This window comes from Mugil cephalus, chromosome 14 (assembly GCF_022458985.1).
Source record: "Mugil cephalus isolate CIBA_MC_2020 chromosome 14, CIBA_Mcephalus_1.1, whole genome shotgun sequence".
Lineage (NCBI taxonomy): Eukaryota > Metazoa > Chordata > Actinopteri > Mugiliformes > Mugilidae > Mugil > Mugil cephalus.
The window spans coordinates 10,312,545-10,330,695 of record NC_061783.1 but is presented as its reverse complement, the minus strand read 5'-3'; the positions used below and the strand labels follow the sequence as shown (position 1 = coordinate 10,330,695).

At 41.3% G+C, this 18,151-nt stretch overlaps 1 protein-coding gene across 2 annotated transcripts in view; it reads left to right on the top strand.

Annotated features, from left to right (window-relative positions):
* Positions 1 to 18,151, top strand: part of vps50 (VPS50 EARP/GARPII complex subunit) — a 106,467-nt gene that overhangs the window by 49,872 nt on the left and 38,444 nt on the right. For both annotated transcript variants that reach the window (XM_047604942.1, XM_047604941.1), the window contains exons 14-21: positions 4,216 to 4,307; positions 4,438 to 4,532; positions 7,548 to 7,646; positions 9,580 to 9,670; positions 11,964 to 12,149; positions 13,709 to 13,827; positions 15,449 to 15,555; positions 16,899 to 17,020. In XM_047604942.1, the coding sequence (XP_047460898.1) occupies positions 4,216 to 4,307; positions 4,438 to 4,532; positions 7,548 to 7,646; positions 9,580 to 9,670; positions 11,964 to 12,149; positions 13,709 to 13,827; positions 15,449 to 15,555; positions 16,899 to 17,020 (911 nt within the window). The remainder of the gene's footprint in view (positions 1 to 4,215; positions 4,308 to 4,437; positions 4,533 to 7,547; positions 7,647 to 9,579; positions 9,671 to 11,963; positions 12,150 to 13,708; positions 13,828 to 15,448; positions 15,556 to 16,898; positions 17,021 to 18,151) is intronic.

The window sequence follows — 18,151 nt, the reverse complement described above, 5'->3', positions numbered from 1 at the left end:
TCCTCTAATAACAATTATTAAGGCTTTCTGAGCAGTTCACCTGGGGAGGCAGTCCACACTCTCCGCAGGACAGCAGCAGGGGAACGGCAATGACTGGAGGACAGAACGTGGTCAATAAATGGGAGTTCTTTGAAAACACGGTTGAAAAGGAACAAATTCAGGTGGACATTTGGGGCGTTTGTATGAGTAACTTAGGATAAATTTCAGTGTGATCAAATGCGTTGCTTTTCCTGGTATTTCTCGTATTTCTAGCAAACGCTCATTAAAGGTTTCAAATGGTTTCTGCCCATCTTTCTTTTTCCTTCAGCACAGCCTTAATCTTTCTCCCATCGATGTCAGTTTTTGCGTCATCAATTAATCCATCACCGTCTCCGCTCTCTCACCTTCAGTCGGAGCTCAATCCTTTCACAGTCTCAGATTCACTTTGTCTTCCACCATTTTTTTTTTTTTTTTGGTCTCCCCTCTCTTTCCTCACACCCCCCGCTGCCATCCGTGTGCTCGTTAAATTAAACCGAGATATGTCAAGTGCCGTGTGTGCTTTTGTCTTTTGGCGAGTGACGCAATTGTTTTTAACAGCCCTGGTCCTATTAATAACTCAAATTAGAAGTGGCGATATTGGGGTCCCAAAATAAGGACATGTTTGGAATTGCCCTGTTCGGGCCATTCATTAAAATTCCCACACACGTTTGACACTCACAGTTTACTGGACGTTTCTGGATACAATCAGTTGTTGTGAGGATGAGATAATGACTGGTAAGTGCGGAAATATTCTTCCTGGCCCGAATTAAATTTGGTCTATTGGTTTGGAATGTGGTGTCTAATTCTCCGCCAAATAATGTTGCTGGTCTGGTCCCCAAAGAGACCATTATCTGTTTGGTAAAAGCCACCTCCTGGAGGTCAAAACAAACACAAACCAGATGATTTAAATCGTGATGCTGGTCATTACACAAGATTCATGGTCCGGCGCTCTCATAGGATTACTGACCGCGTTTCCTAAAGCTGTCTAGTCATAAGATTTGTTTTTTGAAACAAGGAAAGGAGCCAGTTGTATTAGCTCAGTTTAACTCGTTTTCTGTCGGTAAGAGATGCACATAAAGATGGCCAAATAAAAGTTCTTCAACAAGGTGACTTGTATTGATGACAGAGGTTTTTTTTAAAAGCAGACCGGCTGTTTTTAGTTTTTCAGTTCCTTTACTTCGAGGTAACATGTTAATAATTGTTATCTCGAGGTAACAAAAGGATGTTTCATTAGGTGAAGTAGTATGACTTGACACAAACCACGAGGTTAAGTTGTTGTTAGAGTTGAATTGGTTGGACGTTACACTACTGCCCTGGAGACCAGAATAATATCTCATGTAAAACCATAACAGACTGCTAACTTGACTTGTAATTTGCACTTTTTTGTCATAGTTTTTTTGTCACCATTTCAACATCATCCACCTGTTCCACTGCACTCTTTCTGTCAGAAAACCCTCAAGACAAACTATAATGTTCGCATCAGACAGGAGAGTGCACTTCAGGTTTTCAACTGTTCACTTATGGATCCTGCCCAAAAGTCATGACAGCAAATTAACTACTTGCTCATTGTTGTGTTCTCCATCATCCCATAAGAAAAGTCCAGATTAAATGGTAAAAAAATCCTTGCCATGATAAAGCGGGTTTTGTCAACTTTAGATAACTACACATGCACAAAAGAGGATCGCATACACGGATGTTCTACATTTCTGTAGTTTATATGATTTGTTTTTCCTGGACCTAGTGTTCAGCTAAAGTACTTGAAGCTTTGTCTCATTAGTTTGATTCATTCTAATCTATGCCTTTTAAACTGTGTCTGTTTTTTGTAACATAAAGACCCACGTAAACTCCAAGGGTGCTTGGCTTAGACTGATTCAATAGTGACTGTTTTTTGAATTTGCACCATATTTCTCGTATCTTTAGGTTTTCTGGACTTGAGAGGGCTTCTGAAAGTGTTTTTTTTTTTCACTCGGCAATGACCTAACTCTCCAATCACAACATCATAATTCAACTGCCTCTGCGCTGTCTTTCTTCTTTTCTTGTCATTATATTTATGTAATTAGATTCATGCAGACTGTGGGTGTAATAAAATTTATGTCTGTATGGATGTGCTTTTTGCTCCATTGTGTCATTATGAAAACACCCTTCTCTTCCTTAGAGTCTTAGGTCAAGAAGCACTCTCAGATTGGTCTGTTTTGGCCTAATTCTTTTCGTATGCTGTTTAAGAAAAAAGAAAAATAAATCTGAGATTTTCATGTGTGTAAAGTTTCCTTCTTTTTTTTTAAAGCAGGCCAAATGACAGGACATATTTGTCCTCTTGTTGAGCTGGAAAATCCCCCACTCAGCAAATTCACTTCACAGATGCTATGCTTTGACTACAGCTTGGAAAGTTTTGAGTGAAGTTGAGTTAAATCCTGAGTTTGTATATTTAAGGCTTTAGGTCTTCCAGACATCTCAATGCCTCAGAATAAGAAAAACATCACCCTTGATTCATGTCTGTCTCCCTTTTTTTCCTGAATACTGTGGTTGAGGTATTGGAAATAGTCAAAAAGAAGTAAAACACTTATTTTCTTTTTTCATTTATTTATTTGTTTTAATATATTGTATATAAAAATGTAACCACACTAATGAAAAAGAAAGGAAGATGAAGATGTTCAGACTCCCCAGTTGGATGTAAATTAATTTATATAAATGCAAAGTGATAATTGGCTCAATTAAACATTTTTTTGTCCTATAAACTGTTGCTAAAATGTGAGGAATATGTACATATGCTTCATGAAACTGAAAAGAGCAGTGGTCCCAGAACTAAACCAGGAGGCACACCACATGACTTTTTGTTGCATGTTACTGACTCTAAAGCTGATCCTCCAGTCATTTTAACACAGTGTCTCTACAACCATATCTAGATAAATTTAGGAAAATGTCAGAATAACAAAATCTAAATTTTAGGTATGTTTAGTAAAAATGATCGAATCAGAACGTGCGGTGCTTACTTTTTCAAGCGAGTGAATATAATGAGCAATAATGAGAGAGAAACTATGAAGACAAATGTTATGTTATGTTATTTTATAATATATATGTTATAAGACAAATGATAATCCATGACCAATGCAGTTGTCCGGTCCTCCCTGTTTATTCCAATAATGGTATTTCATGTGATTTACAGCCTCCTGCTTGTTGACCTATAGCTTTATTGCTGCTGGTTTCCGTCTTTTTCAAATGGGGAAAGAGCAGCTTGCAAATGGACATATGTTCACACTCAAAGACTATTAAAAGTTGATAGAGCATCCTAAAACTGATGAGGCAGCCTAGAATTTTTAATTAAAACGCCATGTTGGTCGATGAGCTGCGATGCAAAAGAAAAAGCTTTTCGTAAGGTTTGCACTTTTTGGTTTTGGTTTTAACAAAATGCATCCACACCTCTGTGACACATCTCTGTCAATTAGTTGACTTCCAGTGAACCGTAAGGTCTGCAGCCTTCAAAGCTGTGAAAACAACCCCAGGTAGTCTATCTCTCTCATTGCTGTAACAGTTGTCTGATAATGGAATTTCGCTTGAGACTGACAGACACCTGCTTGTTGACACACGGCCTTGCTGCAGCTGGTTTTCCTTAACATCTCCTTGAAACGGAGAGAGCAGCTTTAGATTGATTGAAGCAATTTTCAGCCAGAGTGAAGTATTGCTGCTGCTTTCACACTGTGTCTCGGCAGCCACAGGGTAGTCTATCTGATATGTGAGAAGAAAAAGAACACACGCACACATAAACAGCAGACAGGGAGATGATGATAGAGGAACCTTGCCCGTCGCCCTGACAGAGAACAGGACTTTGACACATTATTTAACAGTCATTCACTTTGTCCTGTTGGGTTTTGTTCTGCTGTCAGTCGTCTCCTCTTTTTTGCGAGTGTGTGGCCTGTTCGCTCTGGTCAGAATCTGACTGCCAACCGCAACACAAGGTTGGGTTGGGCCAGACTTAGGCATCAGCTACACCACATCTCTTTGTTCATATTCGAAAACATTTGAGGAATGATTTATTTATCTCTTTATTTATTTATCTCTATCCCAGTCTCCCTCCTTGTCTTAATGTACATTGAAATTCATTACTGTGAATCTGAAATGATAGCCAAGCATGAGGCAAATGAAACTGAAACAGCCTCTGCGTTGGTTCTTTTTATTCATGTGGGTGGCTTCATTTGATAGATGATGCTGCTGCAGCAGGGCCTGATGAGCTGGTGGTGGACCGCAGCTATGTCAAGAAGAAGCTGGAGCACGGACTGACACGGATCTGGCAGGTTTGTAGGGAAGCGTCTGGCGTCCAGGCGTTTTCTTGAGCTGATATTTGCTCCTCCCAGAGTCGCTCAATCACCACAATGAAGTCCTCACCCCACAAATCACCTTACGCGTCTCATTTCTCTCTTTCAGGATGTCCAGTTGAAAGTGAAGGCCTACATCCTGGGAACCGACATGTCTAACTTCAAATACGACGATTTCATAGTGGTGCTGGATGTCATCAGCAGGTATGCCTCGGGACCAGCACAGCCAGCTCATCCTCGTTTCCACTAATTGGTTTCTATTATCCTGCTATCACTGTCTGCCTCTTCTCTCTTTTTTTTTTTTGTTCTTGCTGTCAGGTTGATCTATTGTACTTTCCCATGCAGTGCACAGAAAAACTGAATCTATAATTCTAGTATATCCGAACCCACTGAAACAAGACATATTGATTTTGATTAACATAACGAGTTTAATTTGCATTAATGGATACCAAATAGCATTACACCCACTGGAGTGCATTTCTTGTACTGTGGTGTTGCTCAGCTCTTTGCTACTTTGTTTGGCAGTGGAATCTGTACACTGGTGGGACTAGTTTGTGGGTTTTTTTGCAGGACAGGATAAAAAATCTTACTTAGATTTTCAGTCAGTTTGTTTGGTCTCTTGTCCCCAGTATGTTTAGTTCTTGTTGATTTTAAGAAACCGCTCTCTTAATATAATAGTGGACACCTGTGTGGATACTTAAGAGGAGAAACTGTTTGCCTCAGCCTCAGGATGTTGAAAGGTCTTTTTAAAATGTGCCTCAAATTGGAAAAATAAGATTATTGTTATTGCTTACTTTAGGGATGTAATCAACCAAAGTAAATCTAATACGGTGCTCTTCAACCAATCAAATGGTCAGGGGGAAACTAAATCTATCTGTAGATTAAGTGAATAGACCTCAGTGGACTGAGCAGCCTCTGTCTGATAGCCTTATTAGCCTGAGTGAATTATAAATAAACTGAAAAAGCTAGTATTTGCTGCGCATTTAATCATTTTAACCTCATTATTTTAAATTGAAACAGGAGATTCGTGAACCTGCCCATATTTCTCATCTCGTTCACGCTGTGAGACGCGAGTGAGACACAGAGACATGAAGGGATGCAAGTCTTTGCGTTAGAGTTGGTGAGATGAATGTGATCTCACTGCGCCACATCAACAGTCAAACAAGCCATTTGACTGAACACCCTAAAACAAAAACAACATTTTAATTGGAATGTCACGATGGTTGTTGAGATGCGATAAAAAAAAATAAAAAATTAAAAAAAAATGATTGGAAAGTTTGCACTCAATGTTTTGGTTTCAGTTTTAACAAAAACCAGCCACCGTGATGACTTCTATGACAAGACATCTTTGTCAGTTAGTTGATATGCAATAGATGTACACATTAAAATAAAGACCTAGTGGTCTCTAGAAAATGTATTAAGCTGCTGCTCACATCACATTTTAAATTACCACGTGTTTAAAAAACTGTTCAGTTACAGAGTTCAGCAGAACTCAGAGTTCTGCTACAGAGTTGCTGTGATGTCTTGGATCAGTTATGTGGAGGCTGCAAAGCATTTGCATGCTATTGCATTTACATTTTCATAATAATTCTCTTTATTTCAGACCCAAGGGCAATCCATATCACAATAAAAACACAGCAGAGTAGAGAAAAATACACAAAAGAAAGATACAAAGCCTTCCACAATGTTCATTGTCTAACGTACATGTTTGCCAACGGTTCCACTGTTTGGAAGAAAATCTGACAGATTCTGATGTAAATGTCAGTCAAACACACATACACTGTGGTAAGGGTTCTGTATATTTACTGTATTGGTAAAATGATATAGAAAAAAATAAATAATTTAGAAAATCACCTTTTTGTCTTCAATTAGAAAACACAATCTTTGGAAGGTTTATACAGAAGCACATCAAGTAGCAAGTACATGAATGTATCAAGTGGTTGTTTTGTTTTGCACCTATAAATAAAGCATGGCTTTAGTTGTCCAATAGGCAGCCAACACGAGCCACACGTTCTCCTGACATTCATCAGATAACTGATCCGCTGACTGCGAACTGTTTTCTCCCCGACGCTCACTGCAGCTTCCAAAGCAACACGTACTACGAAGCACCACACCCTCAGTGCAGCTTAGCGCAGGAGATTTATTTTCACAGGGGTGGCTACTACTCTGAGCTTTTTTTCCCCCTCCTCCTATAAACTGGGCTCACACTACTTGGGTTTTGCTCTGATTTATCTCCCCGTTCAACCCTCCAGACAACTGGACAATTCACAAGCTCCTGATTTCATTCAATATCAATTAGTTTAGAGATAATTCAGTTTCAAAACACTTTTTTTCCCCCTGTGGTCATACCTTTTAATATCCTAACAGCTTTTGCTCTCAGGGTTGTACCATCTGTCAAGTTTTGGATCTCTCTCTAACATGGACTAATGTCTTCGCACAGTCTTGCGAGGTTTGTCACGTGAACGAGTGTAAGGATTTTATGAGTCGATATCGAATCTTTCAAATGAAGATCGATTTGAATCAGAAAGTTTAATTTCTTTTTTTTTTTTTAGAAACTCAGCCCTAGTCCAGACCTGTCTCAGTACCAAGGTTTAGTCGACATGACCTGGTAATGTGATATATTTTCAGACTTGGTCTTAAACCTCCCACACTGATGGTAAACTCATCAGGCCTGCCACTATTGGTATCAAACACGGTTCATATTTAGAATTTAAAGTCTGTTAGAGAAACAAGTCTACAAGGACACGCCTTTAAGATTAGCTAGTTCACTGTTGATGTTAAAATAACGTTAACGTCTGAAGAGCAGACGTCCCGTATGGACCTTGTTTCCACAGCTGCTCTCACATTAATTCAGCCCTCTGCTTTTGTTTTTAGTATCATCCGCTTACACCAAGTTGTTACACAAAACTCTACCTTCTCTTACATTGACGTCATCTGAGGCAGTAAATTAGTTTTTCCCGATTTGACGCGATAATGTACGCATGATGGACATGAGACAGAATAATATCGGTGAAGAACTTTGACGTAACACAGTTTCAAAGTTGAATTTTAAAGCTCCTGTAGTCTGAGCCCTCTGCTTTCGTTCCCTCTAGCGGTCCAAATCATTGCACCAAATCCCTTTCTCTAAATCTGCCTTTGTTTCAAACTCTCCCTCTTATTTCATCTTCTCCCACACTTCTGCATTTGTCACCAAGCGTTCCCCTCGCCCCTCTCTTCCAGGCTGATGCAGGTGGGTGAGGAGTTCTGCGGCAGTAAATCCGAGGTCCTGCAGGAGTCCATCAAGCGCCAGAGTATTAACTACTTTAAAAACTACCACAGGTAAGACGTGCCCGCCGTGGCTTTGGAATCATTAGCCAGATCATGTGACAATTACAACAGATGTCCCTTTTAATTGACGGAAATATGAACGCGGTAGACGGAAGTGTTTCTAGGTTAACGCTGCCGGAGAGAAACTTTTACGCGTAATCACAACTGCTGGCTGGCGCTACCTCGCTCTATTCCCAGCGTAACCCTCTTCGGAATAGATGTATAATTACATGGCAGCACTCGCCGAGCCGGAACCGCATTTACATCTTGATTACATAACCCCCTGCCAACCTCATAAATATGCATATTATTTTCACTCAGACAGCGCCACATCATCGCTGTTAACGTTGCCCGTCGGAGTCGGCGGTAAAATGCTTCGCTTCCTAACGCGCTTCGGTCCTGCGACAGGAAGAGACGTGAAGGGGTGCAGCTCTTTGGGTCAGAGGTGGCGAGGTGGACGTGATCTCACCGTGAAACTTTAATAGAAAACCGAAAAATGGTAAAAGGTGACGGAGCCAGGTGAAAAAGAGACGATGATGAGGTGGACACCACGAGCTCTTTATAGACTGTGGTCACCTACACACACACACACACACACACACACACTCTGCTTCCATTAGCTTTGATTCATTTTCCAGTTGCATGTCATTCCCGAAGAAATTACCCATCAGTGATCTTTGCCTGTGTTTGTCTGTCAGCTGCCTGCAGTAATGCACTCAGTCATCAGCGGGGGTGTAACTTTGGCCTGTGGACCCAGAGTACAAAACAACGCTGTCAGGGTTCAGACATTATAAATATCTCTCTTTGGAGTCCTTGGTAATTTATGCCTTCTTTTTTTTTTTTTTTCTTGAGTCGTTTGCTGTGAGCGATTGAAACGTCTTAAGTTTTAACGGCCTTTAATTCTCATTACATTCAGTTTGAGGAAATATAGTTTTAACGAAACGGAGCCAGGTTTTTACAATTTGACTGGTTCAACCCCGACGTGTGACAAAGGAAGAAAAAAAAACGAGGAGTCGTGCCTGCGGTGCGGCGCATAAACCCCTCGTTATGCGAGTTCAGCAGCGCACCGGTCGACGCGGGGGGAAAAAATGATCCTTCCCCACTTTCTAAGTGGCGTATTAGTACACAGAGTACACAAAGGGAACCGCACGGATCTGAATGCTTGACCTCCACAGTGAGAGCATCGTTGGCTCTGTCACGCTCGGCTGAACATTTCGCTGGCACGACTTTGAGGGAAGGGGACGCTGTAAATCAATATGAAGTTGTTCTGAGTGATGTTGTGACATTTCTGTCCTGATGGGGTCAGTCTCCTCCAGAATGACAATGCGCGTGGCGGGAGGGGTCACGGGAGGATTTGATGAGAATGGAAACGATGCGAGTCGTTCGCTTCGTTGGCAGACGTCAGCCGAGCTGGACACCTGTGAGATATTTTGGGTCGATGCGTCAGACGGTCCTGTCCATCATCACCATCGTCATCATAATAACAAAATATCTTGAAGGGGGAGGGGGGAGTGGGGGTGGGGGGTCTCTTCAGTGGAGTTCCAGAGACTCGTAGGCTCAATGATAAGACACGCTGAACCTGTTCTCACTAATTAGAGTCGTCTGTATATATTAATGAGCCTGTTGAAGGCAATCACCAAGTCTCTTTCCTGTGTTCGATCTGCTTCCTACACCTGTATATAAAGTCAACACCGTCCTGACATTTCACACTTAAAGACCCCTAATGAGCACCGGGCGGCTATTTTGAGCTGTGATCACAGTTAACACTTCACAAACAACAGTCTAATTTACATCAGACTCACAGGAGCCGCTTGATTACAAAGTACCAAGTCACATTTGGTAATCAGCGGACGGACGCTCGCGCGATTTGTATTCTTTGTTCCCCTTTTCCTCCTTCTTGACTCTTTGCCCTCTCATCGCCTCTCCTCCCTTCGCATCCCCTCAGGGCACGACTGGAAGAGCTGAGGATGTTCCTGGAGAATGAGACGTGGGAGCTGTGTCCAGTCAAGTCTAACTTCAACATCGCCCAGCTCCATGTGAGTAAGAAGCTGAAAGGTGAAGCGGGGTTGGCGTTTATTTATTCCAGGCAGTCGCTCATCGCGCACCACTCCACTGTGAAATTAGCATAAAGACGTGAAATTCAAAGAGGGATCCTGCTCCGTGACCTTTCTGTGTGTGTGTACGTGGGCAACGCCGACCACATTTTGTGGCGATATCGTTGCAGCCCAAAAATATTCTCCCTTTGTCCATGTTGTCATGAGAGGCCAAAACCATTTTGCGGCAAGGCTGTAAAGCTGTTCATTTCTGTGGGAAAATTGTACATTTTGACACGAAGATCATCCTGTATCGTTGAATGAGTGAAGCGCTGAATGCAAAATAATGTCTTCTGCTGAATGTTAGATTTGTGTTAATGTGTATTTAAAGAAATTTAAATTTGTGAGGGAAAATTTTGGGGCAAAAATTCAAAAAAAATATACACAAAATATCTAATCAACCAAAGATTTTGCTTCCCCCCTGCAGTACCCCCGAGGGCCCCCCAGGGGTCGCGGACCCACTGTTGAAGACCTACGCTGTCGTTTATCAAATGTCTATCTTTTAATCTACAAATTCGCTGGTGAAGTGTTGCAACATCGAAATATAAATCACCTTTCTCAATTAACCAAGCTGTTAATCTGCTCAGAGAGTTGGGTCTAATGTGGTTAGAGCGAAAAGGGTGATTCTCGTCGCAGTTGCTCTGTAGCGTATGAAAAGCTTCTCAGTTCATTAAATCCCTGCAGCATCTGAAAGCAGCAGCGCTGATATGCTAAATCTTCAGCCCCTTAGAAAGTATCGTGCCATCACGCTCGGCTGGGCACTGTTTCTTATCACGGAATCGTCTGAATATGACTTCATGCTTTGGTGTGACCACACAGACAACTCGTTTATAACTCAATTTAGTTTTTTTTATTTCAGAGATCTCCAGTTACCAGTGGGAATCTGTTCAAGCTGAGACACAAGAATTATGACTGATTTTATATAATTCTATATAAACATAGATTAAACAACAGTAACAATTATTAGCGTAGTCCATATTAAGATAAACTTCTGGGTTTGTTTTTTGGTGCAGCTGCATAATGGTAAAACATTACACATCAAGATGCCTTCACGTACACACGGACACGTGGGGAAATCTAGTAAATAATCACACACGAATGAGTACTACATCTGTCTCGTCTTCCACCACTTCTCGCTCCCAGTGGCGTGCCTCTTTGTGTGCACGTACGTATGTTCGCTTCACATTATCTAACACAGATGAAGATCAAACCCCAAAAAAACCCTTGACTATTAGAGCCTCACGTTCAGCCCTCAACCACAACCCGAATGTTGTAGGTATATCACATGAATATAGAAACGCAAGATGATGAAGGGAAATACGTGTCAAAAACATAAATGACTTAATTCCTAGGCTGTTTCTTTCATTTTCCTCTTATTTTCTTTCATCTTTGTTTTATCTTGAGCACCAACGGCTCTATAGAATCATTCAATGAGGGAAAAGAAAATGTTTCATGTCTACATTACGTTATCATTTTTTATTATTAAGTCAGTGCTGTAATTTGCAGGAATTTGTTGCTGATATCCCTTAAGGGTTTGTTGTGATGCCAAAAGATGGAAGCACTTCCTTCACATCAGCTCTGGCGCACGTCTGCTTTTTTTTCTTTTTTTTTTTTTTCAAATCTCTGTAGTTCTTCTCAAGCATCACATCAGGCACCACTAAAGAAATGATGCAAGAACAAGTAAACACATGTTTTTGCCTTTGAGACAAACCTTTCTGGAGAACGGGCCCTGTCTGTTAGTTTGTTTTGTTCATAGATTTCCACCGTGTATTTCCTTTTTTGGGTGATTAAATTTATTACGTGTCCTAGATCGTAGTCTTCAACAGGGGGTCCGCGACCCCTAGGGGATCTGCTGAGGTACTGCAGGGGGGTCGCAACATCTTTGGTTGATTGGACATTTTTTATATATATCTTTTTAATTTTCCTCCTCAAACATCCTATGTTACACATGTTTGAAATAGAAAAAATTAGCATTTGAACCTGTGTATTATTTGAATAGCTTAAGATTGAATGCAAAATGATAATACTAATAACGTATATTTATAAATAGCTCTAGGTCAAGTTTAATATAGAACACATATAGTAGGTGGGGGCTCCCTACTTAATCACTCCATCGGTTTGGGGGGGTCCTTGGCCTTAGACTTTTAGTGCGATTGATAGCTCAGATGAAGTTGGCCACATTTTCCTTTCCCGCGTTTCTCATCTTTCTCTCTATCCTTTGTCTTCTCTGATCCAGGAGTTTAAGTTCATGGGCCAGTGTCGCTCTCCGTCCGTGTCCCCGAGCAGACAGGCCACGTCCTCGGCCGGCCCAGCCCAGGAGGAGCTGTCCCTGTTCCAGGAGTTCCTCCAGGAGGGGAACCCCTTCGAGATGCACATTGACCACAAAGAAGAAGAGACAGAGGATGTGCTCGCTTCTAACGGGGTAAGTGTCTTTCACATCCCCTAAAGTTGCATTCCGTAGTCGTGGTTTTGTAATATGTAATGTGTGTTGACCGAGCCTGCCCATTGAGGTGAAACACCGAACCGGTTCAACAAGATTCAAACTGATATGGAAAATAATCATTAAGTGGTTTACATCTGCACACCAGGGCCTTGTCAAACTCTGCCACATTGTCGTCACATAATCTAATTTGTTAAACATCAAATGAATTCCTGGGTACATCCAGTAGGAATGCAACAACACACTTAGTCCAAGATTCAGCGTTCACATGGAGGCTGGAGCACATCCCAGCCATCATTGTATATTCCGTTCAGTTCAGAAAATTCGAGGCTGTTGTGCTCTTGCGGGAAATATAAATTTCCTGACTGTCTCCAAGAGGCGGGACTCGGCAGTCGATTGATGGCCGGGCGAATGCGGCGCAGATGTGCAGTCATGGTGGAAGTGTATCCGTTCGAATAGGCAACACATGTAAACGGTCGCTTCCAAACAGTGATTTTTTTATTTGGTTTTTGTTTATCGTTTTTCCCTTCCTCGCCATTATGCTCACCGCTTCCAATCTGCCACTCGCCACGTTGAGGTAAATGGGTGGAATCTGACGCCATTGTTTTCAGCTTTCCCCAACTGTAGCGTGATTGGATATTTACTCGTGGGGACACTTTTCTTTGTCCCGGCGCACGGACTCACACAAACTGAGGCAATTCAGAGAGAAATGTTAATCATGGAAACAAGTTATATGTAAAACTGAAATACTGCCATTCACAAGCAGGTGCTGAACTACCGAATGGTTCAGTAATATTGTATTGAAAGTTGTTGCTCCCCAGTATGTTGCTTTAGTATCAAACCTTCTCATATTTGAACTTCTAAGAAACACATATAAATTAAATGTTTGGCGAGCAGTGTGTTTTATTTCGTCTATCAAATCTACTACAAAGTTAAATCCATAAAAGAAGAAGAATGGCGATCCACTGCTCTTCTATCAGTTTCTGTTGTGAAAGTGTTTCTTCAAAAAGAATATTTATAGAGGTTTTTGTGGGGTTCAAGCAGATATTGTCTCAGTGATCCAGAGAATATTGCCTGGTACCGTGGATTTTCCAGCACATCTCCTCCTGTGACAAAGTATTAAGTCCGAAATCACTTACTTGTTCCTTTTCATTTGTTGAAGGAAACAGTATTTTTCTTCGAGAACAGAGAGAAGAAATTACACAGGAGGCCCCGACACCCAGACTTTTTTTTATCTTATATTTTTTTTAATGCTCATACAATTTATTTTTCGGGCTCACCATCAAAAGCAATATTGCATCTAACTTGTCGGGCTTACGGAAGCCCTGGCTCGGCCTGCTCTTAAGCTTGTAATCCTTTTCTATATGGCGCTTCTTTTCCCTGAGCGTTCAGTTAGGGACAGAGAAAATATTGTCTTATTTCAGGAAGGATCTGTCTGAACTGTCCTCAGAGAGGTGAATGAATCTTCTGCCTTTCTACCTCAAGCGTCTCACTCAGTGCTTACGACTGTCCTCCGATCTTTGTCTCCTCCGTTTTTCAAGTATGAGTCTGATGAGCTGGAGAAGAGCGTGTATCAGGACTACGACAGCGACAGCGACGTCGCCGACGAGCTCAAGCAGGACTATGTCGATGAGCAGACCGGCGACGCCCCTCTCAAGAGGTCGGTAAAAAAAAAAAAAAAGAAAGTAAACACATACAACTCGTATTAATCCCGGACACTGAATAAAATCGTCTTTCCTTGGGTCTCTATTTAAAGAAGAGGACGAGGAGAGGATGTGAAGTCATGCATTACTCTTCGTGCCTGTAGCGATGATAATTATAGCTCGCCTCTGCCTAACCCTGACAAGAAGACGGAAAGCCCTCGGTCTACGCATGAAAATTTCTTTATCTCTTTTGCCTGTCTAATAAGTGAATATTGAGAGAGTGGTTGCTGTTGAGTGAAAAGAAATGCAATCAAGTGCTCCTCTGCACCTCGTTTGAAAATATGCCTTTTAATTTGAATGAGAAATTTGGGTGAACGTTTTATAATTTTTGTACCGGGGGATGTTAAATTCTGAAGCACTTTCTACAAACTGGAATCAGGTTTTGGGTTGGACACTTTATGATTCTGCATCAGATATGCCTAAGTATATACCATTGCTCTGTAGCCTACACTAGAGGTCGACCGATATATTGGCCGGCTGATATATCGGAACGATATTTGCGTTTTTTACTGGTATCAACATCGGTTTGCCGATACTTAAATATGTTTTTTCCTTGCTCTTCTTTTCTCTCTATCTTCTCTGTTTCTAACCGGCTGGCGTTCGGCAGATGGGTCCCTCCATATGAGCTGGGTTCTGCTCAAGGTTTCTTCCTGTTAAAAGGGAGTTTTTCCTTGCCACCGTCGCCTTCAGGCTGCTCTGGAGGTTGCAGGCTGGTTTTTGTGAAGCGTCTTGAGACGATTTGCATTGTTATTGGCGCTATATAAATAAACCGAATTGAATTGAATTGAATTGGCAAGATTTAAAGTGCTTGTGCTGTACCACTTTTTACCTGTTTTGTATGCATAAGAGCATTAAAGAGAAAAGGAAGTATTGGCTCCAAATATCGGCTCAGAAATCGGCAAACACGGTATCGGTATCGGCCCTAAAAATCCATATCGGTTGACGATGTGTGTTTTGAACCAACTCATTGAGAGCTTCACTCAAATTTTGCCCCAGATTAAAATGAAGAAATACGCCCTATGACTTATTCAGCAGCTCCTCATTCCAGTGAATGATCATTTCCTGTCATATAATCTACAACGACTTATTAACAGTATGGTGATGTTTGTGCCGAGTCTCTCATTACGTCCGACACGGCTGATGTTTCTGCATTAACTATCCCTACATTTCCATTCCGCTGCCATTAGCTAATAGTCACTAAAATGTGTACTTTCCGTTCTTATAAGCAGGAATCACTAATGGTTAATTATTGAGCGGGTCGCGCGGTCACATCCAGAAATTAGACGCCCCATGTACTGATTGCTGTCCGTGTAATGATTGCCTGCTAATATGGCTCAATGAGGTCTGTGTCAGAGGTCTGCTGCTCCAGGATCATCGGTTCAGAAACTTCACCACGGGGGTCCATCTGTGTCTCTTGCATTGTGTAATGATTTCTGATTGATCAATTACAAAGACTTTGAACCACACTAAAGGTTTTGAACCTGGCTTATCGCGGCAGCGGATCAGCGAGGTTAACACATATTACCAAGTCTCTTTTCTCATGATTCTCTCCCCGCTCCTGCCTCTTTCATGCGCCAGTGTGTCCCGAGAAACCATCAGGAGCAAGAAGAAATCTGACTACAGCCTCAATAAGACCAACGCACCAATCCTGACCAACACCACCCTCAACGTCATCAGGCTTGTCGGTAGGTCCTGCACGCACGCAATATGGAAGCTACATAATCTGATCACACTACTTTATTCCAACTGTTGTGTTTTCATGAAACATTTTATTTCTGCTCGGGTTATTTTTTTTTTTTATTCTTTTTTTTCTGCACAATATTAGTGTTGTTGTAAACATGTAAATATCTTTATTCTGATTGCGTTAACATTATTAGTATTTGTATAATATCATTGTCAGTGTAAACAGCAGTTTTTTTTTTATTCTGATTGCATTATTATTATTTTTATTTTTTTTTGTATAATATCTTTGCCACTGTAAACATGGCAGTATTTTTATTGTAATTGGGTTATTATTATTATTTTTTTTTTTTGCATGATACCAATGCCCATATAATGACAGCAGCTGAGTAGAGCCAGTACTCAGCCCCTCAGGCCTGCTCAGATTTCCATTTATTCATCAATTAAGCCACCAAATCACTGTGACCAGAATGCTCAAAGTCTGTGTGACTGAGCGTCAATAACAACGATTAACCTCCGCCCTGAACTCTGACCTTCAGCTTCCAAAGACGTGGCTTTGGAGACATTTTGAAACCCTTCTCGAGTGTTTTTTAATAACGTGATCTCCATGTGTGAGTCACAATCAGAGTCGACGGTTACCTGCGTCATGGGCCTATAGCTGGCTACGTGAATTCAGGCTCACTCCATTTGCTGGCGCTTTAACCTACACAGTAAACGACTTGTGGTTGTCGGTGAAAATAAAGGAGCTGCATTTTTTGTTCTTTAGTCTCTTACCTTATATTGACTGAGAGCCACCTGGACAAACTTAAAGGAGGGAAAAGGCCAAAGTTTGATCCCATGCAATTACTTCCAGTCCAGTCTCTGCAGGACTTTGATGGAGTTAGATCACTCCCTGAGTTCTTGGTGTGGAATTTAAGAGGGAAAGTGAGAAAAATGAGAGTGTAAGAGAAGCAGTGCTCTCCCAGTGACGAAGCCAGCTATGTTGAATTTATTTCCTTTTTTTTTTTTTTTCCACCATTCATCAGTTCTGTGTCAATGGTAACCTTGTTACACCCTGTACCGTACTGGTAGTTATTGCTTTTATTACCTCTCAGCAAAATGAAATCCTTGCGAATCGAATGCAACACACTCCTGCTTAAGTTCTTCCCTAAAGGATGTGGTTGCATCATGATTAACGTTCTGGAGTTTAACTCTTTAAATGTGTGATTTACTTAAGAACGGAACCATTTTGTTTTCTGAATACTCCAGTAAAGTAAAATGGGGATGTCTTGGCAGCACCGAGGGATTCAATAAGGGAAGCGCAAATCTTTTTACACGCGTAACTTATTTCTTTGCCCTCTCCGCACAGGAAAATACATGCAGATGATGAACATACTGAAGCCGATTGCCTTCGACGTCATCCACTGTGTATCGCAGCTCTTCGACTACTACCTGTACGCCGTGTACACCTTCTTTGGACGCAATGACATGGTACAGTATTTTTAAATCACGCTGATCTTTTATATTTACAAATAATGTGTAAAATATGAAACCAGTCTTCAACCCCAAAATGATGGAGAGATTAAGTAGTAACCCCCTACCTACTATATGTGTTCTATATTAAACTAGTGCATTCAATATTAAGCTATTCAAATAATACACAGGATCAAATACTATTTTTTTTATTTAATACATGTGCAACAGTAGGAAAATTAAATATATATATAAATAAAAAATGTCTAATCAACCAAAGATATTGCGACCCCCTTGCAGTACCTCTTCGGACCCACTAGGGGTCGGGGAACCCCTGTCAGCAAACTCCTATAACGTTATTTTAAAGAGCGAGGTACGACTCCCAACTCAATATGCCGTTTTTCTTACAATGATGTAAGGATTGAGTGAAGCGCGAACTCTCTAGTTTAGAGGAAATTTGGATGCACACTTAAAGAAATGAGCCAAAAGATGATTCAAGAAGAGTCAGAAGTGGCTCTTTCAGCGGAATAATGATCCAAGTCACACCAGCTGCCTGCAGAGGAAAAGAAAACTCAGGAGACAGCCTGAAGAGCTTCAGAGCTCCGACCCAAATCCCACCTATGGGGATGCCGTGTCGAAAGAAATGTCAGATTATCGATAGCCGAGTGTGAATGAACAAAAAGATTTGCTGGCAGCACGGAGAAAACTTTCACCACAGCTATTATAAAAAGCATTTGATTCCGCGCCCAGACGCTGTGGAGCATTCCTGCAAGCTGAACGATTGCAAACAGAACACCAAAACACTATAAATGGGATCTATATTGAACCAGCTGTATTCAGTTTGAGCTGTACATCTGTTTTCCTTACAAGAAATGCCTCGACTTTTAACAAATAATCCAACATCGAATTGACTTAAATGTCGACTTTTGAAGTGGGCAAAATGTGGCTAAGTGTGTGATTTTCCAGAGAGTCACAGTAAGTAGATGCAGGGAGCGTTGTTGGTTTCTGCCCCGAAGAAACGCATTGTGTCTGAGCAGATACGGGGTTTGTTCTTATGACGTTCGCAACGACTCTGTGTATTTACATATACACCGATAAGCCATAACATTATAACCACCGGCGATGTAAATGTTCCGCCGGACCCGGCAC